The sequence below is a fragment of the Somniosus microcephalus genome, chromosome 1 (genome assembly GCF_052327205.1).
Source record: "Somniosus microcephalus isolate GS21.2 chromosome 1, FLI_Smic_1.0, whole genome shotgun sequence".
NCBI lineage: Eukaryota > Metazoa > Chordata > Chondrichthyes > Squaliformes > Somniosidae > Somniosus > Somniosus microcephalus.
The window spans coordinates 386,850,619-386,877,734 of record NC_140987.1 but is presented as its reverse complement, the minus strand read 5'-3'; the positions used below and the strand labels follow the sequence as shown (position 1 = coordinate 386,877,734).

Below are 27,116 nucleotides of genomic sequence, written 5' to 3'. Positions count from 1 at the left end.
AAACTGACTCTACAAGCTTCTATGGATATGTGAAGAGAAAAAGATTGGTGAAGTCAAATGTAGGTCCCTTACAGTCAGAATCAGGGGAATTTATAATGGGGAACAAAGAAATGGCAGACCAATTAAATACATACTTTGGTTCTGTCTTCACAAAGGAGGACAGAAATAACCTCCCAAAGATGTCGGGGAACATAGGGTCTAATGAAAGGGAGGAACTGATAGAAATCAGTATTTGTAGGGAAATGGTGTTAGGGAAATTGATGGGATTGAGGGCCGATAAATCCCCAGGGCCTGATAATCTACATCCTAGGGTACTTAAGGAAGTGGCCCTAGAAATAGTAGATGCATTGCTGGTCATCTTCCAAAATTCAATAGACTCTGGAACAGTACCCATGGATTGGCGGGTAGCTAATGTTACCCCACTGTTCAAAAAGGGTGGTAGAGAGAAAACGGGGAATTACAGACCAGTAAGCCTGACATCGGTAGTGGGGAAAATGCTAGAGTCCATTATAAAGGATGTAATAGCAGAGCACTTGGGAAAAAAGTGACCGGATCGTGCTTGACTAATCTACTGGAATTTTCTGAGGATGTAACTGGTAAAATAGATAAAAGGGGAGAACCAGTGGATGTGGTGTATTTGGATTTTCAGAAGGCTTTCGATAAGGTCCCGCATAAGAGATTAGCGTGTAAAATTAAGGCACATGGGATTGGGGGCAAGGTATTGACTTGGATAGAGAACTCGTTGGCAGGCAGAAAGCAAAGAGTTGGAATAAACGGGTCTTTTTCCGAGTGGCAGGCAGTGACTAGTGGGGTACCGCAGGGATCGGTCCTTGGACCCCAGCTATTCACAATATATATTAATGATCTGGACGAGGGAACTAGATGTAATATCTCCAAGTTTGCAGACGACACAAAGCTGGGTGGGCGTGTGTGCTGTGAGGAGGATGCCGAGAAACTCCAGTATGATTTGGACAGGTTGGGTGATTGGGCAGAAGCATGGCAGATGCAATATAATGTGGATAAATGTGAGGTTATCCACTTTGGTGTCAAAAACAGGAAGGCAGATTATTATCTGAATGGCAATAGATTGGGAGAAGGGGAAGTGCAACGAGACCTGGGCGTCCTTGTGCACCAGTCGCTGAAAGTAAGCATGCAGGTGCAGCAGGTGTTTAAGAAGGCAAATGGTATGTTGGCCTTCGTAGCGAGAGGGTTTGAGTACAGGAACAAGGATGTCTTGCTGCAGTTCTACAGGGCCTTGGTGAGACCACACCTTGAGTATTATGTGCAGTTTTGGTCGCCTTATCTGAGGAAGGATGTTCTTGCCATGGAAGGAGTGCAGCGAAGATTCACCAGGCTGATACCTGGGATGGCAGGAATGACGTATGAGGAGAGATTGGGTCGATTGGGCTTGTACTCACTGGAGTTTAGAAGAATGAGAGGGGATCTCATCGAAACTTATAAAATTCTAACAGGACTAGACAGACTAGATGCTGGAAGGATGTTCCCGATGGTTGGGGAGTCCACAACCAGGGGTCACGGTCTAAGGATAAGGGGTAAGCCATTTAGGACAGAGATGAGGAGGAATTTCTTCACCCAGAGAGTGGTGAACCTGTGGAATTCTCTGCCAAAGAAGGCAGTAGAGGCCAATTCATTAAATATATTCAAGAAGGAGTTGGATATATTTCTTAAGACTAAAGGGATCAAGAGATATGGAGAGAAGTGAGGAACAGGGTACTGAATTTGGATGATCAGCCATGATCTTATTGAATGGCGGAGCAGGCTCAAGGGGCCGAATAGCCTACTCCTGCTCCTATCTTCTATGTTTCTATGTTTCTATGCCTACCCTTATGTGTTATTAGTTCGTATGATTGGACAAGGATGAGGGTGTGTGTGTGGGGTGGCTAATGAGATGGGGATGTGATGATATAACTAGAGAGAGATGGATGGATGGAGGTCTAAAGTAAGTTGGTGTGAGTAAGGATGTGCAGGAGTAGGATAGGGAAGGCAGAGTGATGGGGATGTGATGAGAGGCACAGCAGGATGAGGTTGAGTGTGGCTATGTACTAACGTTTCGTGATCTAATGAGATCATTGAAAGGTTTGCGCCACTACAGCCTGGTCCTCCTGACGACATACCTGCTTGTGCCTCCTGTGCAATGTGCAACCAGACTGTGTTGATCTCCTGGGGAGGTCTATGGAAAGGGAAGAGAACCTCCGAGTGCTGTGACTCCCTCCATAAGCATATGGAAGGAGTCATGGGAGAGCGTGGGTGCAGCCCTGCACCTCTGTGCAGTGCTCGTCAGTATTTGCAGCACCTCAATGCTGTAGAACACTGACAGCACAAATGTCAAAATTAATTTGCGCAGTCCCTTTAAGGAAACCGGCTATGCCGCATCATCGAATAACGCCACCAGACCCACTTCCTTCAATTGGCCAGGAAACGCGCTGGGTGGACTTAACAAGCCCAATCAACGGAAAATCATTTTGGACAGCGGGCTGGAGCCAGCAGCAAAGCCGGGACCCGCCACCGACGTCGCCCGCCATGGACCCGCCGAGGTTGGTAATATCCAGCCCAAAAGAGTTTCTTGAATCAGTAGCCGTGTACTTTGCCGTCCCTCACATCTCAAGCAAAAAAAAATCAAGTTCAAATAATTTCCCTCATAACAAGAATATTAGCAGGAGAGCGATTATTTATCGGCATTCGCAGCATTTATTTGTGGCCATAGGCCAGAGGATGTGAAACAAACTGCATTTGTAATGGAGAGGGAGGTTACATTATTGAATTGTCCATTTAATTCCAATCACACATCACTACTACCAGGAAGAGAAAGGTGAATAAGAACTCATAAGGAATTTTAAAATATACTAATCAATCTCCTGTGGCACTGTACATGGTGAGTCACAATGAAGTGTAGAATTCAGGTGACACCGAGTTAGAAGGCAGGGGATCATTGGACTAAGGCGCACGCATGGAACTCAGTCTGCATTTTGTTCATACATTCTGTCCTTATTTTATATAACACTTTGATTTGATTGTTATTGCATATAGTTAAAGAGCAGCACCGACAGCAAATTTGGGAAGTAAAATTGTTTGGAACATAGGAATTTCTCTGCAGTTCAGGCCAAGGACTGGAAAACACAAGGGAGACTCTACAGCACTGGTAGGACAGTATAATTACAGCATGCCAAGTTCACATAGGCAACCTCCATTATAAATGTGAGCACAGGAATTTATAATAGACATGGGTGACAACAGGAAGTAACTCTTTGCAGACAGGAATTGAGCACAGATATATAAAATATTCTTCTTATTAATTCAATATAGAACAAGGCAAGTTTAGGCAAATGCTTAAAAGTCTTTCATCTATTGTAATTCAGAAAGTATAGTCCGACTGGAAGGTTTTAGAGCCACAACAGTTTTTCTCCCCCTCCTTTCCTGAATGCATTAACTAATGGCTAGTTATGGTTCCAGAGATGTTGGCAGCCCGCCAATTGGCCATTTTTCATGTACAAGCCCAGACATGATTGCCAGCGAGGAGCTTACAATAGTTATAAAAATTCAAGGATTTTTTGCAATGTAGTAAGTGTACTGAAGTAACTATATTGGTTTCAGATTTCACCCACCTCCACAGTTAAGTATTTCATGGTTTGGTTTATTTTGTATTGCTATTGAGAAGTTGCACATGGAAGAAAAACATTTTAGTGTCAGATGGAACAAAGATGTTTACTATTTACAGTACTGTACGTGATTTCCAGCACACAACAATTATATTAACAACACATCACTAATCAAAAGAACTATTTGACTAGACACCACTTCAAGGGGGAGAAATTCAGTATCGCCCCATTTGGGGCTCAATTATCGGCCGGGCGCAAAGATTAGCGCCTGGCGTTAATTATCGCCTCCGACTGCAAACTTGGCTTTTATCGCCCGTCTTAAGGCGCAAAGGCTGAGGAGCGAGGCGCCACCTCAGAGCGCTGGCGAAGCTCATGTGATGTCAGTCAGCAATGGAACACAGACACAATGGTGCCGGCCAGTTCTTAAAGGGGAGGGTCGATCTTGCTCTCCATCCACACCCTGCTCATTGCAGCCTTGAATCTCGGCCTGGAGAGACCTGTACATCAAATCTGCTGGAAAGAACAATGGGGAGGCCATGGAATAGAGCTCAGAGTGCAGCCCCCATAGTCTCTTCTAAATCGATACAAGGAAGGGCAAATCAAAATGAACCTGCAAAGTGCTGCACAGTATGCAAAACTCCTTCACACAGTGTTGAATCTCTCCAGAAGTCTCTCTCTCTCTCAGAATGCGTGTGCATGATGCAAAAATGTCACCAACAAAAAAAGGCAGGACGCGTTGCCTTTAAATAGCACTCCCTCAGTCCCTTCCTGACTGCAAAATGCTCCCATCAACCGGTCGTTGCTAGCGGCAGGCAGGAAGGGCCACTGAATATCCTTTCCGTGGCTCTGCGCACTCGGCTTGACATCACGATCTGCCAGCGCAGGAGATCGTGGCGGTAGTGATTAGCACACTCTTAAGGTGCTAATGGGAGGCGCAAACCAACTGAATTCCCCCCCCAAGTGTCTGAAGGCTGTATTTCTACAAAGAAAGATCTTATTTAGGACAATGGAGAAAAGCAAATTTTACTTCAACTTCCTATATCTTTTTTAAAAGGCTTCCTCACAAAAAGCTATAACACATACGAGATTCAAGATTTTATAACTAGAGTACAATAGGAAAGAGACAATACTAAACCTGTACAAATTATGGGCTAGAAATTGTGTCCAGTTTTGGGTGCCTTACTTTAGCAAAGATATCAAGGTCACAGAGAGGGCACAGAATAGATTCATGAAGATAACAGCAGGGATATGAGGAAAGAGCAGAGGAGTGGGACTAATCGGATAGCTCTTTCAACAAGCTGGCACAGTCACAATGGGCCGAATGCTCTCCTTCTGTGTTGTGTGACAATATGAGAGACTTTAGTTATAAGGAATGACTAAAGAAACTGGGCTTTTATATTAATTGTTAAGAGGGGGTCTGATAAAGATGTTCAAAATTATGAAGGGTTATGGATAAGGTAAAGTGGGGGAAATTACTTCCCCAGTTGGTGAGTCAGTAACTAGTGGGTGTAAATTTATCACCAAAAGAACCAAGGAAGAGATTAGGAGAATTATTTTTTTTTTTAAGAAAGAGGGTTTTAGATCATGGAATGCCCGACTAGAAACTGGAGAGGAGGGGTGAAAGCAAAATCTATAATAGTGTGGCGGAGCCACTGAATGGCTCTGGGCAACTGTACATAATTCCCTTTAACGATGTTCTAACACCAGCCTAAGCCTGTACCATTGTGTTAGACATTACTTTGTTTTGTATATAGTGTTTGTATGCACGGGGTGTGGCCCCTTTAAGAGCGCGGGAAAACGCAGGCAAACGCGATGACGTCATGTCGCAAACCACGTGACTGCCCAGGCAGTCCTCGTGGAATCTCCATCTTGTTAAGACCTGTTTTCGTGGCTCTCCTGTATTGATCTCATCAAACTGTTTGAACTCGTTTAGTCTTACATTAAAGACCCGTTTGATTGATCTCCTGAGTCGGCCTCAGTTATTAGTTAGGAATTCGTCAATTCCTACAATAGCTTTTAAAAAAGTGTAAACATATTTGGGAAAAAAATTAAAGGGACATGGGAATTGGATGAAGTAGATAACTCTTTCAAAGATTCAACACAGTCACGATGGGCCTAAATCACATGACATCACTGCAGGAGTTCCTCAGGGCAGTGTCCTAGGCCCAACCATCTTCAGCTGCTTCATCAATGACCTTCCCTCCATCATAAGGTCAGAAGTGGAGATGTTCACTGATGATTGCACACTGTTCAGCACCATTTGAGACTCATCAGATACTGATGCAGTCCGTGTCCATATGCAGCAAGACCTGGACAACATTCAGACTTGGGCTGACAAGTGGCAAGTAACATTCGCACCACACAAGTGCCAGGCAATGACCATCTCCAACAAGCGAGACTCTAACCATCTCCCCTTGACATTCAATGGCATTACCATCGCTGAATCCCCCACTATCAACATCCTGGGGGTTACCATTGATCAGAAACTGAACTGGACCAGCCATATAAATACTGTGGCTACAAGAGCAGGCCAGAGGCTGGGAATTCTGCGGCGAGTGTCTCACCTCCTGACTCTCCAAAGCCTTTCCACCATCTACAAGGCACAAGTCAGGAGTGTGATGGAATACTCTCCACTTGCCTGGATGAGTGCAGCTCCAACAACACTCAAGAAGCTCGACACCATTCAGGATAAAGCAGCCCGCTTGATTGGCACCCCATCCACCACCTTCAACATTCACTCCCTCCACCACCGGCGCACTGTGGCTGCAGTGTGTACCATCTACAAGATGCACTGCAGCAACTCGCCAAAGCTCCTTCAACAGCACCTTCCAAACCCGCGACCTCTACCACTTAGAAGGACAAGGGCAGCAGACGCATGGGAACATCACCACCTACAAGTTCCCCTCCAAGCCACACACCATCCTGACTTGGACCTGTATCGCCGTTCCTTCACGGTCGCTGGGCCAAAATCCTAGAACTCACTTCCTAATAGCATTGTGGGTGTACCTACACCATATGGACTGCAGCGGTTCAAGGCGGCGGCTCACCACCATCTTCTCAAGGGCAATTAGGGATGGGCACTAAATGCAGGCCTAGCCAGCCAGCGACGCCCACATCCCATCAATGAATTAAAAAAACCTCCTTCTGTGCGGTAAAATTCTATGATTTATTTTCCTCATTTCTCCCCCCATTTTAAATGTCAAACATCTTCCATTTACTGCATTAGTATCTGCTAGACCTTCCTGTTCCAAGTAGAGAAATCCAACCAGTACCATAAATCACAATAGTTCTTTTACATGTATCGAAGACTCATAGCAACTCCAATTTCCAGAATACCACCACATTGTACTACAGTGGCAAGGGGAGCTCTGCCCACAGTCTTTCACTAGTCGCCAAGCTCAGCTGTGCCACTGTTTCGCAGTGTGCAAAGAAATATAAAGGATGCAATTCGTTTGTGTCATAGATGAAAGCCAGTGATATTCTTTCAGCTGAGTGCCCGGAGATTCTCTCTCATCAGTGCCAGTCTATTTATTATATATAGCTGTATCACATTTATACCAAGTTTAATCCACAACATTGGAATGCTACTTAATGACGGTGAACAGTTTTAACCACAGCATGCTATTTGATGTCACGGGCAATTGTCTTTAGTATCCCTTTTTCTTATGTTTAAATAACAGAATGTGGCTACAGATGTGACAAAAATAAGCTGGAGACAATGACCATGTGCTAAGCCAGTCTAAGGGGTAAAAATTGGGTAGCGCCCCCTTCGCTATCTTCACTGGGGCGCTAAAGTTAATGCCCCCGCGGCCGATTTTCCCAGGTAGCACCCCGAGAGGGAGGAGGGGCGCTACTGGAAGCGTCCCACATCCCTCTTGGGACGCTGCGAGCCAATATCACGGCGCTACGTGCTGCAGGCCTTCCTCCCCTTATTAAAGGGGAGGGGGCTGGCGCAGCGCGTCCCGGTGCCCAGCTGGGCCACCAGGGATTGGGAGTGCCGGCAAATGAGCCCGGCACTCAAGAGGCATACCGGGCTCACGGAGAGCAGCCAGCACCCCGCAGGGGGGGGGCTTCACAGGGGCCAGGGACAGCAATGGGGGCAGGTGCTGTCAGGCGACCAGCAACAAAAATGGCCGCCCGCCACCTCCCCTTTAACTAGCGCCGCCCTGGCCGCAGGTAGGCCCCCCTGATCCCGTCAGACATAGCGTCCGGCGGCAAGTTGGGGGCGCCACCCAATATTACAGTTGGGGCGCGAGAGGGGCGCTGTGCGCAGCAATGACGTCATCACCCGCGACGCTAACAGTTAGCGCCGCCGCTAACCTGCTGAATTTCGTGGGAGGCGTTAGCGGCGCCGCACCCAGGCACTAATTAATTTGCGCCCATTAGCGTCCTATTAGGGCGTTAACAGGAGGCGCAAATTAACCGAATTTAGCCCCTTAAGAAAATAATAGATCGACCATTATCTGCAACTTTTGGTTATTTATTTGCTCTCCAATTACAGAAGTAGAATACATGCATCCAATATTTTAAGCAGAAGTCATTTCTGCAGACCTGTGCATTCTCACGGGTCTGTTAATAAAAGTTATAGAATTCAACTGTTGATTTTGGAGGGCTTTTCTTGGTGAGGTTTCTTTAATAGTTGAAGGGATGCTACTTTGCATAATTCATACTAATAGATGCAGACAATTTCACTCAAGCCAGCTCAATATCTTCTGTATAAACGCAATGCAGTACTGGCCAGACAAGAAGCTACGAACATGCCTCAAACATCTCTAGCACCCAAAGTAAGAGAAGGGAACTTGGCCAACCAAATTTCAGACATTATTCCTGAGCAGCCCAGATCCAAGTGAGTTTGACCAGGCCCCTAGTCCCCCAGCAAACCCACAGCTAGGGATAGAAGCCAGAACCACCTTCCCCACCCCTTTGTGCACAGCTTACCATACCTACATCCTTAGAAGATACCAATAGGGAGCCAGAAGCACCCCGTTTCCACTGAAACCCTCTCTGCCTGGTGTCCGTACCTCCTTGAGCATCTCATCAGTTCTATCAACACTTTTCCCAATCTGATACAATGAGGAGCTCCCAAGAGGATTCACCTCAGATGGATTCAGAGCATGGCATGAAAAAAGGATTACCACATTAGGCCAGCTTCTCCATGAGAGCCAGATTATGGCCTTCCATCAGTTTGCCAACAAATTCCATCTCTCATGACCAAATGCCATTAACTCTAGATGAAGCACTACTTCCAGTCTCCTGTAATACTCTGCAGACTTCAGCATGAGTCAATCCCTTTGGAACTTCTCCACTTCCCAAAAGCTCCTGCAGACACAGTTCCACACCGAGTACCATGCCCACTTCCATGACTAATGATGGGGCAGAAAGCCAGTGGGAATCCCTGGAAAGAGACCTAGGTCATTCGTTTTGGGAGGAGAAGTGGCAAGAAGTATGGAGTCAGAACCCTAATACCACCAACTGCTGTAAAATGCATGATGGTCATATATTGCAAGTTCCACACCTTACACAAATTCCAAAAATGTCATCCATCCATACCAGATGACTGCTCGAGAAGCTGTGCCAGAAGGACACTCTTCTACACATATTTTTGTCATACCCCTACATCCAAACATTCTGGATAATACTCCAAAAGATCACAAGGGCCATAACTGACCTTTAAACTTAGAGAATCAAGCCCATTGCTTGCCAATTAGCGAGGGAGATTCCCCAAAACAAGCAGGCCAACATAAAACTTGCAGCTACCTGCACAAAAATGCATCCCTGCCTCCCGCCGTGGTGAAGTGCAGCCACCTCCCCACCACATAACAGGTGGCGGAAATGCGTGGGGCAAACGCCAACTAGAATGAATGATGTTCAGCCACTGCCTGTAACTGGGGAAATACCAACAAGTCTCCCATTCTTGGCGACTCACTCAACACAAACTGCACAGCCCTCCACTCACTGACCATGAAAGACAACAATCCCAAATGACATGTTTGCCAGTAACACAGGGCCTTCTCCCCCCATTTCCTAGCTTAGCTAACCCTAAGAAACCAAAGCCAAGCAAGTTGCCTCAACCACTGACCTGCATTATTCCCATTGCAAGCACACTCACAAAAGGTGGCCTGAACATATGTGGTAAACCACTTTTATCGTTCACTATCGTTACACTATAGTTATCACTGTTATATCGTTACTCTATGGTTATCACTGTTCACACTGTTGTATCACTATACGAGGTCGCCTCTTGTCACGCTGCTATACCTGGGCTGACCACTGCTGACTCCGCCCATGACTCCACCTACCTGCCCAGGTATAAAGGTAGTCGACTGGCTGGCATTCCTCCTTGTTGTATCCGATCACCCACGAGGGTGGGCTCTGTTATTTAGCCAATAAAAACCTATAGTTACTTTCTTAACTCGTCGCTTTTCATTGGATGAATTGATAGGTATATCAATTTTATTGGCTAAATTTTAAAATGTCGACACCTGAGCAGTCAAACGACCAGCCAAGCGACCAGCTACAACAGCCACAGCAGCCGGCCTGGCTGCGAGCCCTCAGACCACCGTACCTGGATCTAAACCCACAGGCAGCAAACTCAGCCCTCGACTTCGAACACTGGCTGAGCTGCTTCGAAGCCTACCTGGGAGAATCCGGCGTGCCTCAGAAATCCATGCTAAGAGTTCTGAACACCCAAGTGAGCCCTAATGTATTCGCACTCATCCGGGACCTTAAAACATACGAGGACGCCATCAACCGGCTGAAAAGACAGTACCAAACTCCGGTAAATTCCATGTATGCCAGACACCTCCTAAGATCCCGCCCGCAACAGCCAGGAGAGCCCGTGGAGGAATTTTTACGGGTGCTACAAGCACTCGGCAGAGACTGTAACTTTAAAGCGGTAACGGCGGCAGAAAATACTGAAGACAATGTCCGCGATGCCTTCGTGAAAGGCCTGCGGTCCGACTACTCACGGCAAAGACTACTGGAAGCAAGGGACCTCGACCTGGACAAAGCTGCAGCCCTCGCTCTCTCTCGAGAGGTGGCCCATCGGGACCTCGAGGCATACTCAAGGTACTGTAACTCGCGACCCTGGCGTGCCCAGGTCGTGGTCGTTAAGACCGGCAATAAAAACCGCCTGGTCATCGACTACAGCCAGACCATAAACAAGTACACCCAGCTGGACGCATACCCCCTTCCCCGCATATCTGATATGGTCAATCAGATTGCGCAGTACCGGGTATTCTCCACCATCGACCTTAAGTCGGCCTATCACCAACTCCCTATCCGCCCTGAGGACCGCCAGTATACAGCCTTCGAGGCGAACGGCCGCCTCTACCACTTCCTTAGGGTTCCCTTCGGCGTCACCAACGGGGTTTCGGTCTTCCAAAGGGAGATGGACCGGATGGTTGACCAGAACGGGCTGCACGCCACGTTCCCCTATCTAGATAACGTCACCATCTGCGGCCGCGGCCGCGACCGGCAGGACCACGATGTTAATCTGGAGAGATTCCTCCGTACGGCCCAACGGCTGAACCTCACCTACAATAAGGATAAATGTGTGTTTAACACCTCGCGCCTTGCCATCCTCGGCTGTGTAGTAGAGAACGGAGTCATCGGCCCCGACCCCGAAAGAATGCGCCCCCTCATGGAGCTACCCCTCCCCCACTGTCCAAAGGCACTGAAGAGAACCCTGGGGCTCTTCGCCTACTATGCCCAATGGGTGCCCAATTATGCGGACAAAGCCAGACCCCTCATGAAGTCCACATCCTTCCCCCTTACGGAGGAAGCGTGCGCAGCCTTCTCCCTCATTAAGGGAGACATTGCCAAGGCCACTATGCACGCAGTGGATGAGTCCATCCCCTTCCAAGTCGAGAGCGATGCATCCGACTTCGCCCTAGCTGCCACCCTTAACCAGGAGGGGAGACCGGTGGCCTTCTTCTCAAGGACCCTACAGGGCCCTGAGATCCGACACTCGTCGGTCGAGAAGGAGGCCCAGGCGATTGTGGAGGCGGTACGACGCTGGAGGCACTACCTGGCAGGCAAACGATTTACCCTCCTTACCGACCAACGTTCGGTCGCTTTTATGTTTAATAACAAGCTGAGGGGCAAAATCAAGAATGACAAGATCTTGAGGTGGAGAATCGAGCTCTCCACCTACGATTATGATATCTTGTACCGGCCAGGTAAGCTGAACGAACCCCCCGATGCTCTGTCACGAATTACATGCGCCAGCGCGCAAAGTGATAGACTTCAGACCCTCCACAACGACCTCTGCCACCCCAGGGTCACCAGACTTTACCACTTCATTAAGGCCCGCAACCTGCCCTACTCCATCGAGGAGGTCAGGACCATGACCAGGAACTGCCAGACCTGTGCCGAGTGCAAACCGCACTTCTTTAGGCCGGACAGAGCAAGCCTGATCAAGGCCACCCGCCCCTTCGAGCGCCTGAGCATCGACTTTAAGGGGCCCCTCCCGTCCTCTGACCGTAATGTGTACTTCCTCAACATTGTTGATGAGTACTCCCGTTTCCCCTTTGCCTTCCCCTGCCCAGACATGACCAGTACCACGGTCATTAAATGCCTGAACGACCTCTTCGCCTTGTTCGGGTTCCCAAACTATATACATAGTGACCGGGGCTCCTCCTTCATGAGCGAGGAACTCCGTCAGTTCCTACTAGCGAGAGGTATTGCTGCAAGCAGGACCACCAGCTACAACCCCCGAGGGAACGGCCAGGTAGAAAGAGAGAACGCAACGGTATGGAAGGCCGTCCTCTTAGCCTTAAAGTCTAAGGGCCTCCCAACCTCCCGCTGGCAGGAAGTCCTCCCGGCAGCGCTGCATTCCACCCGGTCACTACTTTGCACTGCCATCAACGCCACCCCCCATGAACGAATGTTTGCTTTCCCCAGGAAGTCGACTACGGGAACCACGCTACCAACCTGGCTGACCTCCCCGGGGCCCGTCTTGCTGCGAAAGCACGTGAGGGCCCATAAAACGGACCCCCTGGTCGAGAGGGTGGACCTCCTGCACGCCAACCCCCAGTACGCCTATGTGGCATACCCAGACGGGCGGGAGGACACAGTCTCCTTACGAGACCTCGCACCCTCGGGCACTCCGGAGACACCACCTTCACCCCCCCCCCACCACCCCCCCAATTCCAGACCAGGTAGACGGCATGCCGGAACCCCACGAGCCTTCGCCGACCACGCAGACACCAGCATTAACACCGGATAATGCAACACCGCCGCTGCGACGATCAGAAAGGCTTACGAGGCCTCCGGACAGACTGACATACCAGAACTGGTAGTACACTTCACCCCGCCGGACTCAAATCTAAACAAGGGGTGAATGTGGTAAACCACTTTTATCGTTCACTATCGTTACACTATAGTTATCACTGTTATATCGTTACTCTATGGTTATCACTGTTCACACTGTTGTATCACTATACGAGGTCGCCTCTTGTCACGCTGCTATACCTGGGCTGACCACTGCTGACTCCGCCCATGACTCCACCTACCTGCCCAGGTATAAAGGTAGTCGACTGGCTGACATTCCTCCTTGTTGTATCCGATCACCCACGAGGGTGGGCTCTGTTATTTAGCCAATAAAAACCTATAGTTACTTTCTTAACTCGTCGCTTTTCATTGGATGAATTGATAGGTATATCAACATATCAATGCACTCCTCTCACAAGTAGCATGCAATCAACATTTACAATGGCTTCACAAAATATACATGTGAATGTAAGCTTAACTGTACAATTGCTACATAAAATATATGTGTAAATGTATTTTATTGAGTATACAATAAAAAAGGGGGAAAAATGATGCAGTTAGGATCTAACCAACACACGACAGAACACCATCATCGACAGTTGGCTTTCATTCCAAGTTACCATTAGGACTCCAGATTGCTCCTACAGTACTTAAGGATCAGGAGTATGTTCAGTTAATAAAATAGCCATGACTCTTCAATTGTTTAGCCATTACATATGAAAGCATTAAGCTCTGCGAACAGACCAGAAGAGTTTCTCAGGGCACAAGCAAGACACTCTTCCATGCCAAACAACCATTGCAGGCTATTAGGCTTATTTGTTTGCCTGGAGGGTAAACGCTGACATGGAGTGGTCGGGTCAAGTAGCGCGTTTCCATGTTGCAACTTCTATGTGTTTTTATATGTACTCTGCCCTGAATGAAACACATGGGAAAACTAAAGGCAACTGTCCCAAGGCTTAAAATAGCATGCTATGATTAAGACTATTTGCCAGCACTAAGCAGGCATTTCAATTTAGTACTTTGGGTGAAATATAGAATCAATTCCACCATATGTACTTTTGGATTAGGAACAGAAATAGCTGATGGGCACGAGGAACAACTTGTTGAGCAGTAAAATGGCCAGTCAGGTGAAGAATTGGAGAGCTACTACCAACTGTGGAACGACACTACAGCACAAGTTGGAGCATTCAAAAATTAGAAGAAAATGCAGAAAACTGGAAAAATCACAATCATACAGCAAGATTTTTTAAAAATAAATGGGTGTTAACATTCATTCTTTTATTACAGCTCTATAATAACATGTAAAAAATGTATTAAAAAAGCCTGAAACTGAACACACCCATCTCCGAACCTGGACATGGGTTTGTGCATGCTCCAAGCTGACTCCACCCATCTACAAATCAACTTCATCCCACCATGGGACCTCTGCCTTTAACTTTGGACTTTCTTATTGTCTCCTCCCTGTTCTCCATTTACAACCAGGACACACTTATCTTAATCGTTGCCATGCCTCCAACCTGAATTTGCTGTGCATTTTGGTTGCTGCTTCAGGCCCAAGCCCATTACTTCTATCTCCCGTTTTCTTTCTCTTCTCTTTACCCTTCTTGGGCTCTTCTCTCCTATCTCCTCCCACATGTTACCGAGTCATGCCTCCATTCATTTCTCCTGGTAGGTACTTGGTCCCCCACACCAAATCCCTACCTCAGCCCTTCACTATTCCTCTACCTTCCTACTGCCCTGCCATCATCCCAGGCTTTATTCCCTCAGATAAGTTCACAGCTTCCCTCTGTGCCTCTCATTCCCTGAAGGGCCCATCAGGCACTCGCCACTGTCTCTTTGCAAGCAGCAACCCCAACTGACCCATCCTTCACTCTCGCCAACTTTCCTTCCCAGCTGGGGGCAAATCTTGCCAACCTCCTTCCTGTCCCACTTACCCCTCCCATTGCTGACTCCATGGACTCTGCCTGTGTATCAATGATCACTGCTCCTCTCCACATATCCCTCCAGAATTCCCATTATTTTGCAAAGCCCTTGCCATCCAGGACCTTATTGTGGATGATTGCATTGACATCATGGTCTTGACAGAAACTTGGCTTACAGGTAATCACACCTTTCCCCTAACTGAAGCCTCCCCACCTGGCTATACTTTCCATCACCTGCCCCGCCCAAACCACTGTGGTGACAGTATGGCACTCATCACAAAATCTCACCCTGGTCTGTCCTTCTACTTCTCTGGCACCTTCTCCTCCTTTGAGCATCTCACCTTGTTTTCGCCTCTCCTTTAAAATCCCCATTCACTGACGCTCACCCAGGTTATTCAGAGACATCCTCACTCCTTTCCTCCTTCCACTTTTGCACCATTTGACCACTCATTCTTGGTGATTCCAACTCACTATTTCCTCTCTCCTCTGACTTTACTGCCCTCCTAGTCCCCCCTTAACTTCTCCTTCCATATAAACTCACCTACCCATATTCACAACCACCCCTCGACCATGCCATCTCACGCAGCCTCTCTAATCCCATGGTTGCACAATGTTCAGTTCCATTCGTAACTCCTCAGATAATGACGCAGTCCATGCCCACATACAGCATTCAGGCTTAGGCTGATAAGTGGCAAGTAACATTCACGCCACACGTGCCAGGCAATGACCATCTCCAACAAGAGTCTAAACACCTCCCCGTGACATTCAACAGCATTACCATCATCGAATCCCCCACCTTCAATATCCTGGGGGTCACCATTGACCAGAAACTTAACCGGACCAGCCACATAAGTACTGTGGCTATAAGAGCAGATCAGAGGCTGGGTATTCTGTGGCGAGTGTCTCACCTTCTGACTCCCCAAAGCCTTTCCACCATCTACAAGGCACAAGTCAGGAGTGTGATGGAATACTCTTCACTTGCCTGGATGAGTGCAGCTTCAACAACACTCAAGAAGCTCAACACCATCCAAGACAAAGCAGCCCACTTGATTGGCACCCCATTCACCACCTTAAATATTCACTCCATCCACCACCGGCGTACCGTGGCTGCAGTGTGTACCATCTACAAGATGCAGCAACTCATCAAAGCTTCTTCGGCAGCACCTCCCAAACACGCGACCTCTACCTCCTAGAAGGACAAGGGCAGCAGACGTATGGGAACACCACTACCTGCAAGTTTCCCTCCAAGTCACACAGCATCCTGACTAGGAAGTATATCACCAATCCTTCATCGTCAGTGGGTCAAAATCCTGGAAATAACAGCACTGTGGGAGTAACTTCACCACACCGACAGCAGTGGTTCAAGGCGGCGGCTCACCACCACCTGCTCGAGGGCAATAAATGCTGGCCTTGCCAGCGATGCCCACATCCCATGAATGAATAAATAAAAAAAATTGTCTCAATCACAGACAAGGTCAACTCTGATCACTTCTTTGTATTCCTCACCACTCACATTCCCCATCTCCCTTCCAACCCCACTTCCTTCTGCATCTGCCCTTGGAAAAAACTCTCCTAGTCAGTTACAACGGCACTTTCAAATTCCCAACTTTTCTAGCCTTTGGCCCTCCATTCGCCAGGATACTTCTGTAGCTGTCGATCTGCTCAGCCACTCTCTCACCTCCGCCTTTGATGCCCTTGTCCCCAGTTAAACTCTTATTCTTTCCCATCCTGATTGTTCTCCTTGATACAACCCCCATCTTTGCTCCTTTAAGTCCAAGGAGCACAGACCAAACATATATGCTACACAACTGATTTAGCCATTCAACGCCACATCTGGCTGGACCACATCAAGTACCATCGGGCCCTGCCCATTATTCCAGGATCATCATGGAATGCAAAGATAACCCCCGGCTTCTTTTCTCCATAATCAATCATTTCTTTAGACCGATCTCCCTACTCTCCAAGAAGTGCGAGGAGTTCATGGACTTCTTTGTCACTAAAATCTGTTCAGCTGTCTCTGCCGCATCCCTCTCTTCTCCTTGCCCTACAGCCAATCTTCCCCCAAGATTACTCTCTGCTCTAGCCCTAAAACCACATTTTTCTCTAGTTTCTCTCCTATCCCCCTCATGCCCTCTCTGAGCTCAACTCGTCACCGAGGCCCACCACCTGCTCTCTCGACCATGTTTCCACTAAACTGCTGACCACCCAATTTGCCTTCTGGACCCTATGTTAGCCGATACTGTAAATGGCCCCCTCTCCTCAGGTACTGTCCCCCTCCCTTTCAAATCTGCCGTCATCACCTTGCTCCTCAAAAATGAACAGACTTGGCCCCTCGGTTCTTTCAAATTAGCGCCCCCATCCGCAATCTCCCTTTCCTCACCAAAGTACGTGAATGTGTTGTCCCCTCCCAAATCCGTGTCTATCTTTCCCATAATTGCAAGTTTCAACCTCTCCAATTAATATGTTTCAACCTCTCCAAATTAGGTTTACACCACTGCCACAGCACTGAAACAGCTCTCATCAAAGCCACAAATAACATCCTCTGTCTCTGTGACCATGGAGCACTATCCCTCCTAAGCTTCTCGACCTACACTATACTACTCCAACGCCTCTCCTCCATTGTCCACGTTTACCTATCCAATCATAGCCAGAGAATCTCCTGCAATAGCTTCTCTTCCCGGCCACACGCCGCTAACTCTGGAGTCTCCCAAGCATCTATCCTTGGCCCCCTTTTATTTCTCATCTATATGCTGCCCATCAACCGAAGACACCCAGCTCTACCTCACCATTACCTCTCTCGACCCCACCAGTGACTCTGTATTGTCAGACTGCTTGTCTTATGATCTGTTCATTTTTGAACCTAAATGAGTTCAGCCCAAATTTACACTATGAAATGGAATTACTTTTATTTGTATTGTTCTAAAGCAGTGACGCAATGGCATAGTCACATCAATTTTAATAAAAAGACCTGCTTTGCAAGTAAAATAAGGATTTACATGAATGTTTCAAAACTCCAGGTAACTACAGGTGGAGAGCAAACTTCATCTGTAATACATCAAACCACTGTATGTGTTGCAGCAATGAAACCACTCCGTGGTAGATCAATGCAGTAAAGATACAATGGAGGAGTGGAAAGGAACAAGACAGACACAGACTAGTCATCTTAGGATTTAGGTACAGCAAGGATAGTAAATCTGAACCTCGAGGCAAGTCAATCAACTGAGGCATGGAATATAAATGATACATGAGCAAACTATTCAGGTCCAACATGCCATTGGTTGATGAGAGTTGGAATATGGTTCCATAGGTTTAGGCACTCCTTTGATACCTCGCCCAAGTGGTCATTCTTCAAGTGCAAGTCTAGGCACAGAATATTGGCAGGTTATACAACTTGAGGGCATCACAGGAACAGCTTGCTCTGTGCTCACCCAGTGTGTCCATACACCCAAACTTTCCAACAGGGGACTCTGGATAGAACTTAAGACTGGGAACTCGGACAAACTCTCTTTCCCACCCCCTCCCCAATCCTCAGTAAAAGGCACCGACACCAAATGTAGCAACTCCATTGCTGCACCAAATGAAATCAGCTGAGAATCCTTCTGCTTTTTCAAATTCAGATTTTTAGTACAAAGTAACAATATTTACAATAGAAAGTGACTAATTAGTTGTACAGGACTTGAACATTTTCATTTTAAGACATAAAAATCTTACCCCGAAGACCAGGAACAAATCAGAAAGCTTTGAATATTAGGACAATCCAAATTGCATTCACTTCAAAAAAATCTGCTGTGGTTCCTTTCTGTACCATTTATGTTACTGGTGACATGGAAACTCTTACCAGAAAAACAGGGAGAGGTTTAGGGCTGTGGCTGGTATCTTCAGGGAAAACATATATCTGCTTTTGTTTGTTTTAAATGTATTAAAGTGAAATAATTCTTATTTTATAAGTAACCTCTATTTAAAAAAATGTTTAGTTAAAAGATCTGGATTAGAGATTCTGATCCCAGAAAACTAAAAACCAGTAAACCTATATATTAGTTAATGCAGATCTGGAGGCATGACAACGGGGCCAATGAAAGGGTTAATCTTTCAGCTTCCTAAATAAGTCCAAAACTGAAGGTTGTCCTTATGGTCTATTTCCTCTCTCCCCACCCCCACCTCGTCACATTTGTAAGTGAGGAAAAGGATTACTAAAAATCAGGAAGAAAATTCAGACAATATATGAATAGGGGAAAATCAGAGAGACACAAGCTTAATAATGATTTACTTCAAAAATAATGTTGGTATTTCTGTCAAAAAAAGGCAAGAAAATTTAAATTTAATTTGTATCACAGAAATGTTTTTTTAATTGGAGAAAAACAGGCTAAAAGGTCTGTGAAACAAAAGATTACATTAGACATTGCCTTTTAAATCTAAAAAACGAGTTGTAAACGCCAGCACAGAAATATTTTGCTGCCTTCTTCAGACTATGGTAGTTTGTTCCTGACATTCCTGAGGTCTGGAAGTAATTAGTGAAGTGTCTGGAGAGTTGGACTTACCCCTTGCCCAGGTTCCGGCAGCTCCGTTTTGATTCTTATAGCTGGCATTCCTTCAAGCATTAGCATACTGCTGTACTCCACATCCCCAGTGCCTACAGTGCTCTGCAGAGCGAGAGAGAGAGAGAGAGAGAGAGAGTGGGGGAGGGGTGGGAAGAAAAACAGGCCATCAGAACAATTTTATTCCCTGAACTCAACCACAAACAGCTTCTTTCACCCAGGCAGAAGACGAAGCTCACAAGTTGAAAAGGATTAAAGAAAAACGAGAAGAATACCTTTTCCTGTTAAGAATACAGCACACAGACTGACACACGACCCATTTTGATATTTAAAAAAAAACAGATTCCAATCCCAAGGTGTCGACTGCTGGAGGTTCACTGGCTCCACCCTCTTCCAGGGTGGAGTGTAGGCTGCTAATTTACTACTCCGGGGTAGAAGAGGTCCAGCTGTTACGCAGATTGCTGGGAAGAGCTGCCTCCCTGCCCTGTGCAAACAGAACACTGGTGCTCCAACAGTGCGGAAATAAAGAGAGGCCTCATTCCCTCAAGCAGTGTTATTCACAGACAATGAGGGATGAATAGATGGCATGACCCCCCGCTCCCCCCTCACTACCCCACCCCACCCCACCTCCTAAAAAAGAAAAGAAATGCAGTCCCCAGTTTTAAAAATCTGACAGCAGGATGTTTGGAAAACTGTTTGATGTGATTATTTTGGTTAACACCCATTTCTCAGGACTGTTACTGCTGGCAGAACAGATCAGGCCAAACTCACCTGACCTAGCATTTATGTACTGCCTATTTAGCAGCACAAATGTAACTGCATCATTAACGGCATAAATGACTGCAGCTATACCGTTTATGTACAATATACTGAAACGTCTGACAATTTTAAAATATATATATACACGAGACCCACTTCCTGCTCCCTCGACCCTATTCCCACCAAACTGCTGACCACCCAGCTTCCTTTTCTGGCTCCCATGTTAGCTGATATTGTTAACGGTTCTCTCTCCTCAGGTACTGTCTCCCTTTCCCTCAAATCTGCCGTCATCACCCCTCTCTTCAAAAAAACCACCCTTGACCCCTCTGTCCTTGCAAACTACTGCCCCATCTCCAACCTTCCTTTCCTCTCCAAAGTCCTTGAACGTGTTGTCGCCTCCCAAATCCATGCCCATCTTTCCTGCAATTCCATATTTGAATCCCTCCAATCAGGTTTCCACCTTTGCCACTGTACCGAAACAGCTCTCATCAAATTCACAAATGACATCCTTTGTGACTGTGACAAAGGTAAACTATCCCTCCTCGTCCTTCTTGACTTGTCTGCAGCCTTTGACGCAGTTGACCACTCCATCCTTCTCCAACGCCTTTCCACCGTCGTCCAGCTGGGTGGGACTGCACTCGCCTGGTTCCATTCTTATCTATCGAATTGTAGCCAGAGAATCACCTGCAACGGCTTCTCTTCCCGCTCCTGCATCGTTACCTCTGGGGTCCCCCAAGGATCTATCCTTGGCCCCCCTCCTCTTTCTCCTCTACTTGCTGCCCCTTGGCAACATCATCCGAAAACACAGCGTCAGTTTCCACATGTACGCTGACGACACCCAGCTCTACCTCACCACCACTTCTCTTGACCCCTCCATGATCTCTAACTTGTCAGACTGCTTCTCTGACATCCAGTTCTGGATGAGCAGAAATTTTCTCCAATTAAATAGTGGAAAGAACAAAACCATTGATTGCGGTCCCCGCCACAAACTCCGTTCCCTAGCCACTGACTCCATCCCTCTCCCTAACATCTGTCTGAGACTGAACCACACTGTTCGCAACCTTAAGTGTCATATTTGACCCTGAATGAGCTTCCGACCACATATCCGCAGCATAACTAAGACAGCCTATTTCCACCTCCGTAACCTCGCCCATCTCCGCCCTTGCCTCAGCTCATCCGCAGCTGAAATCCTCATCCATGCCTTTGTTACCTCTAAACTTGACTATTCCAACGCACTCCTGGCTGGCCTCCCATATTCTACCCTACGTAAACGTGAGGTCATCCAAAACTCGCCTGCCCGTGTCCTAACTCGCACCTAGTGCTCACTGACCTACATTGGCTCCCGGTTAAGCAACGCCTCAATTTCAAAATTCTCATCCTTCTTTTCAAATTCCTCCATGGCCTCGTCCCTCCCTATCTTCCCCAGAGATATCTGCACTCCTCTAATTCTGCCCTCTTGAGCATCCCTGATTAAAAACGCTCAACCATTGGTGGCCGTGCCTTCTGTTGCCTAGGCCCTAAGCTCTGGAATTCCCTGCCTAAACCTCTCTGCCTCACTACCTCTCTTTCCTCCTTTAAGACGCTCCTTAAAACCTACCTCTTTGACCAAGCTTTTGGTCACCTTCCTTAATTTATCCTTATGTGACTCGGTGTCAAATTTTTTGTCTTAAAATACTCCTGTGCAGTGTCTTGGGACGTTTTACTATGTTAAAGGTGCTATATAAATACAAGTTGTTGTTGTTGTTTCCAACACCTGTTTGTATGTATGTGATGTACATACATAAGAAGGACTAAGCAAACTGTTCTGATAATTTACATAGTCTAATTAGTTATCTAATAATGATGACACTGGATAAACATTAGGACATCCTGAAACTCAGTTTCTGAAATGTAACTCTTGCTGCGCTACTAAAGATTTATTCTCTTCACAGTGCAATCTCATAGCCCAGGCTACCGGCAAGATAACTCATTAAGCAGTGGCAAGTCTCGATTTGATTCTTGAAGGTCACGTCAAATATTGACCTGGAGACATGGCCATGAAAAACTGAACATAAAAGTAATTTCTCATCAGTATGTCCAAGACTGGCGAAGCACACTGCAAGAAGCACCTCAAAACAATCTTTGTTCAGGCAAACAAGGCTAAGAATTATATTGGATCCAATAATACAGATCTAGTTAGTCTCAACTCCTTTAAGGTGTAGATCAACCCATGTGTTAAGTAATGCAGACTTCGTGGCACAACAGCATCTTGTCTCATTCCAGATCAGGTTCCGTGTTCAAATCACATCGGTGTCCAAGTATTTGGCTCTGGTCAGATAAACTAGCACGACATGGGAACAATGGGCTGAATGGTCTCCTGTACTGAAATTTATATAATAATTCTATATAGCACAGCTGTAAAGATTAAAATACGAGCACAAACCAAGCCAGAAGTCAAACGCTCATATTCCGGTCTGCTACGATCTGTGTTGCTATAGCAGGCATACAACTCGCTCATTCAATGCACATAATCGGAGCACAAATCTGGCATCTTATTTTCTTGCAATTTCTCCCCTCCTGGCTGATTTTCTCTCCCTTCCTATCCCACAAGCCAACTGTAAACATTTTTTCTGGAACTCCCACCGAGATCAGCTAACCTAGCACAAAATGTGGAACTATCATGCATGGTTGAATATTCAAATGCTTTGGCTCTTAAGGTTACTATAGGGTTGCTTCTCAAATTCCAAATTACAGGCCGGGATTACCTAAATTTTGCTGCACTGGACTTTAAGCTGGTTATTTAAAGATATCTATAGGTTAATGTAGCAATCATAACTAATCCCTCTTCCTCCACCTAAGCCCAAGGACATCAGTAAATAGCTACATTTGAGTGTAATGTAATCATTTCCTCTCATACCCTCTTTCTGCCATTGTGTGTATATAATTGAGGCTCTGTACACACCCAGGATGGGAGGCTAAATGCAAGACGTCCATGCTTCAGGGCTTTCGAAATGATACAAGTCTATACACCACTGCTCCCTGGCCCTCAATGATGCCTCTATTGCTGAATACCCCACCATCATCAACCTGCTGGTCACCATTAACCAAAATCTTAACTGGACCAGCCACATCAACAGCATAGCTACAAAAGCAAGGCAGAGACTGGGCAATCTGCAGTGAGTAGTTCACCTCCTGAAACCTCAAAGCCTCTCCATCATACAAGGCTCAAGTCAGGAGTGTGATGGATTACTCGCCACTCACCTTGAGGAGTGCAGACCACAACAACTCTCAAGCCGCCTCACACCATCCAGGGCAAAGCAGACGGCTTGATTGGCCCCCTAGCCACTTGAGAAATTTCAATGGCCTCAACGCTTCTGGGTTTGAGGGCGGAGCGGAGGGGAAAAAAGATTATTTAAAAATCAGATTGAGCGCACTCTTCTGACCATTATTTAATGACTCCTGATGGAAAGTACATGTGCAGATGTCGAAAGATAAAAGGATCCGTCCTGGCCACAATGCCCTCTGCTGATGAATTGCTTGACAACACTCACCGTCTAGACAGACCTGAAAAATGGCCACTTGGTACCAGAAGGCAGCTCATGTCTGTGGAACCATACTCCAACAGAAGTCAGCGCCTTCAGAAAAGGGGAGAAAACTAGGAATAAAACACAGTTGTGAGCTGGAGTTCTTCGCTGCACTGACAGCTGATGTGACTCCATTATTGTTTACACTAGGCACACTGTGCCCGAGAGACATTGATCTCAGCTGCTCTGTATGCATCAGCCACATTGGCCAAGCACAGATCAGAACGCAGGGCTGCCAATGGGTTGTCAACAAATGTTGCAGAGGTCACTACTTTGGCAAGGCTGTTGCTTGGAAACCATGAGGCGTACTCAGAGTGGAGCTTTGTCAGAACTCCATTCAGAATGCCTGCAGAGTGAAACCTATGCAGCACCTAGGATGCATTACAGCATCTTTATATTTACAGCAAAACTTGGGGCTTACTACACACTGATATCTTTCAAATATATGTCGGATTTACTACTGAATAAAGTGCCCACTCTAAAAAGAGTTGCACTGATTTTAGAAACACATTCAACTCCAGCCAGAGATTTACACAAAAACTCTGTACAAGTCCAATGTTGTCATCAGCAGTTTCTTTTCCAGTAAAGTGGGTGTGTGAAACCTTCATACTATGCTCACTTGGGCTGTGAATAACAATTCAGCTGTATAGTTATAGATATTGGGGGTGATTGTCCACAGGGGAGCTTCTGCTTGTCTGTCGTAACGTCGGCCGAAAAGCCACAGAAACCCCGGTAAAGCACATCGCTTATCTGAGGTTTCTGTGGCCCTTTGCCAAAGTTACGGTGGATAAGTGCGAGAACCCCAGTAGAAATTCGCCCCTATTGGCCTTTCAACCCTTGGTGCGCATTGGGACATTTTACTACGTTAAAGGCGCTATATAAATGCAAGTAGTTGCTGTTGTGGCTGGAGAGAGCATTTTTAGTTGTACTATAGGTGAATGACTGGAACAAAACAGAAAATTCTGGAAACGCTGAGCAGGTCAGTTAGCAACTATGGAGGGAACAAAGGGGTTAACATTTTGGGAGTGGCCCCTTCATCAAAATGTTTTGTCAAAAAGGTCCACACCGGAAACCTTCCCTCTTCAGTTTTCCACCATTTGCAGTTTTTTTGCTTTCTGTTTCGGATGACAATCTGGTTGGTTACAGGTAGCGGAAGCAATCTGAAGTAAGATCACAAAAGAATTGCATCACACATTGCATCATATGGGCTTAAGTGCAATTTTTCCCATAGCATATTGGAATGCACTAAATCAGCCGAGTGACTGCACTGAAGTCACATCTTCACAAATGCTTTTAGTTTTGCTAAACATACAGTAGCAACTTTTAGCTTTGCCAAAACAGCAACTATAATAAATAGGGATGGCACATCTAGAATTTGAGTTTTAGGCTGTCTTAAGGAAAAAGACTTGTATTTATATAGCACCTTTCATGAGCTCAGGACGTCCAAAAGCACATTACAGCCAATGAAGTACTTTTTGAAGTGTAGTCACTGTTGTAATGTGGGAAACGCGGCAGCCAATTTACGCCCAGCAAGGTCCCACAAACAGCAATGTGATAATGACCAGATAATCTGTTTTAGTGATGTTGATTGAGGGGTAATATTGGCCAGGACACCAGGGAGAACTCGCTCTTCTTCGAAATAGTGCCATTGGATCTTTTATGTCCATCCGAGAGGGCAGATGGGGTCTTGGTTTAACATCTCATCTGAAAGACATCACCTCCAACAATACAGCACTCCCTCAGTACTGCACTGACGTCTCGGCCTAGATTCCTTGCTTAGGTCTCTGGAGTGGGACTTAAACCCACAATCTTCTGACGCAGAGGTGAGAGTGCTACCAGTGAGCCAAGCTGACACTGTAGGATTCAAATATATCCACAGAGGAAGCATCATTCATGTATATTTCCGACTTAAGAGTAAAACTTTCAAGCACCAGGGGACACTGGTAAGGTAACATGAAGGCTACCTTAACAAGTTACCACATGTTACTCAGAACTTGGGGACTTTGTGATACTGCACACTGGCATGGCCCAATGGTGTTGATTCAGTTTGTTAATGTTCCACCTAGTTCAGCTATAAACTGTAAATGCTGCAAATGTACCAGAGCTCCAACAGCACATGAAAGAGAATGGTTAAGATTTCAGGTGTGACTCCTTCTCAGAATGGACCTGCTAAGAGTTTCCAGTTTTTATTTCATTCTGGAAATGAGCTCTCCAACCAACACCAACTAAACTTGCTTTAAAAATGTTACTAATATATCACCATCCAAAGATCTCACCCTTCACCCACACAAACCTACATTCCCGCTCGGTCAATGTTAAAATTAGCCTGAAAAACTGAACGCCACTTAAGGAATAAAAGTTTACCCAACCCATATTAACATCTTTTAGATAGTTTGACCGAACAAAAGCCCAATATACACCAATATAAAAACAGAAAATGCTGGAGATACTCAGCAGGTCAGGCAGCATCTGTGAAGAGAGAAACAGAGTTAACGTTTCAGGTTGATGACCTTTCGTCTGACCTGACGAGTATCTCCAGCATTTTCTGTTTTTATTTCAGATTTCCAGCATCTGCAGTATTTTCTTTTTGTCCCAATATACACTAAGTGACTTTGCACCAGTATAAATGTTACAAGTCAGCTGCAATCAGCATTAAACTTTATGTAAAAATCTATTCAGAGAGTTCCAGAGGCCTAGTGGGGCAAAGGCTGGCATGGCACTACACCATAATGGCCAGAAGGTCATCGATTCAATTCCTAATCTGTGCAGAGTGAGCTGTTGAGGTGCTGCAGTTGGCTTCAGTGCCAGTGGACTCCAGCAGTTCGATAACACTCCTGTGAAGCACCTTGGGGCGTTTTACTACGTTAAAGGCACAACTGTATATAAATGCAAGTTGTTGTTTGTTGCTAATTGGCAACTAGCATTTTGATGTTTTATTCACCAAGAAAAGCAGACACACTACAAACGGAGGAAACATTAGCAGACTGTACAATAAAGCAATGCCTTGGCACGGTTATGACCCACAAAACTGTTGAGGGAGATTATATTTTAAACAAGCAAAACCCACTTATTCTAAATTCTTGAGGTGGGCTAATGGGTTTTGTTTGTTTTTCCCTCGTTTGCCTACATTACAACGATTGTGGTTCAGAAAGTAATTCATTAGCTGTAAAGCACTGTCGTGCACTGAGGAAGAATAACGGTGCTATGCAAATTCAAGTTCATTCTTTCATGCACTGTGACACGGAATACTAATTTATTACAGTAAGAAAGCTCAAGAATAGCTTTATTGTTGAAACATTAATTTAAACTACTAAATTGGACACCACCCCAAACAATTTTACAAAGAGCTTTAAAAGAAATGTTTTTCATTGGCTAAATGAATAGTTGTTGTTGTAAAAGCTAAACTTTACAGCCAATGAAAAGCTGTAGATACAATCTGGTCAATCC

At 46.1% G+C, this 27,116-nt stretch overlaps 1 protein-coding gene across 3 annotated transcripts in view; it reads right to left on the bottom strand.

Moving 5' to 3' along the window:
- Positions 1–27,116, bottom strand: part of LOC147125080 (Krueppel-like factor 12) — a 220,216-nt gene that overhangs the window by 130,803 nt on the left and 62,297 nt on the right. For 2 of the 3 annotated variants that reach the window (XM_085997074.1, XM_085997090.1), the window contains exon 3: positions 19,351–19,452. In XM_085997074.1, coding sequence (XP_085853200.1) covers positions 19,351–19,452 — 102 coding nt within the window. Of the gene's footprint in view, positions 1–19,350; positions 19,453–19,622; positions 19,726–27,116 lie in introns of those variants that run through there. The other variant, XM_085997082.1, reaches the window with a different exon arrangement.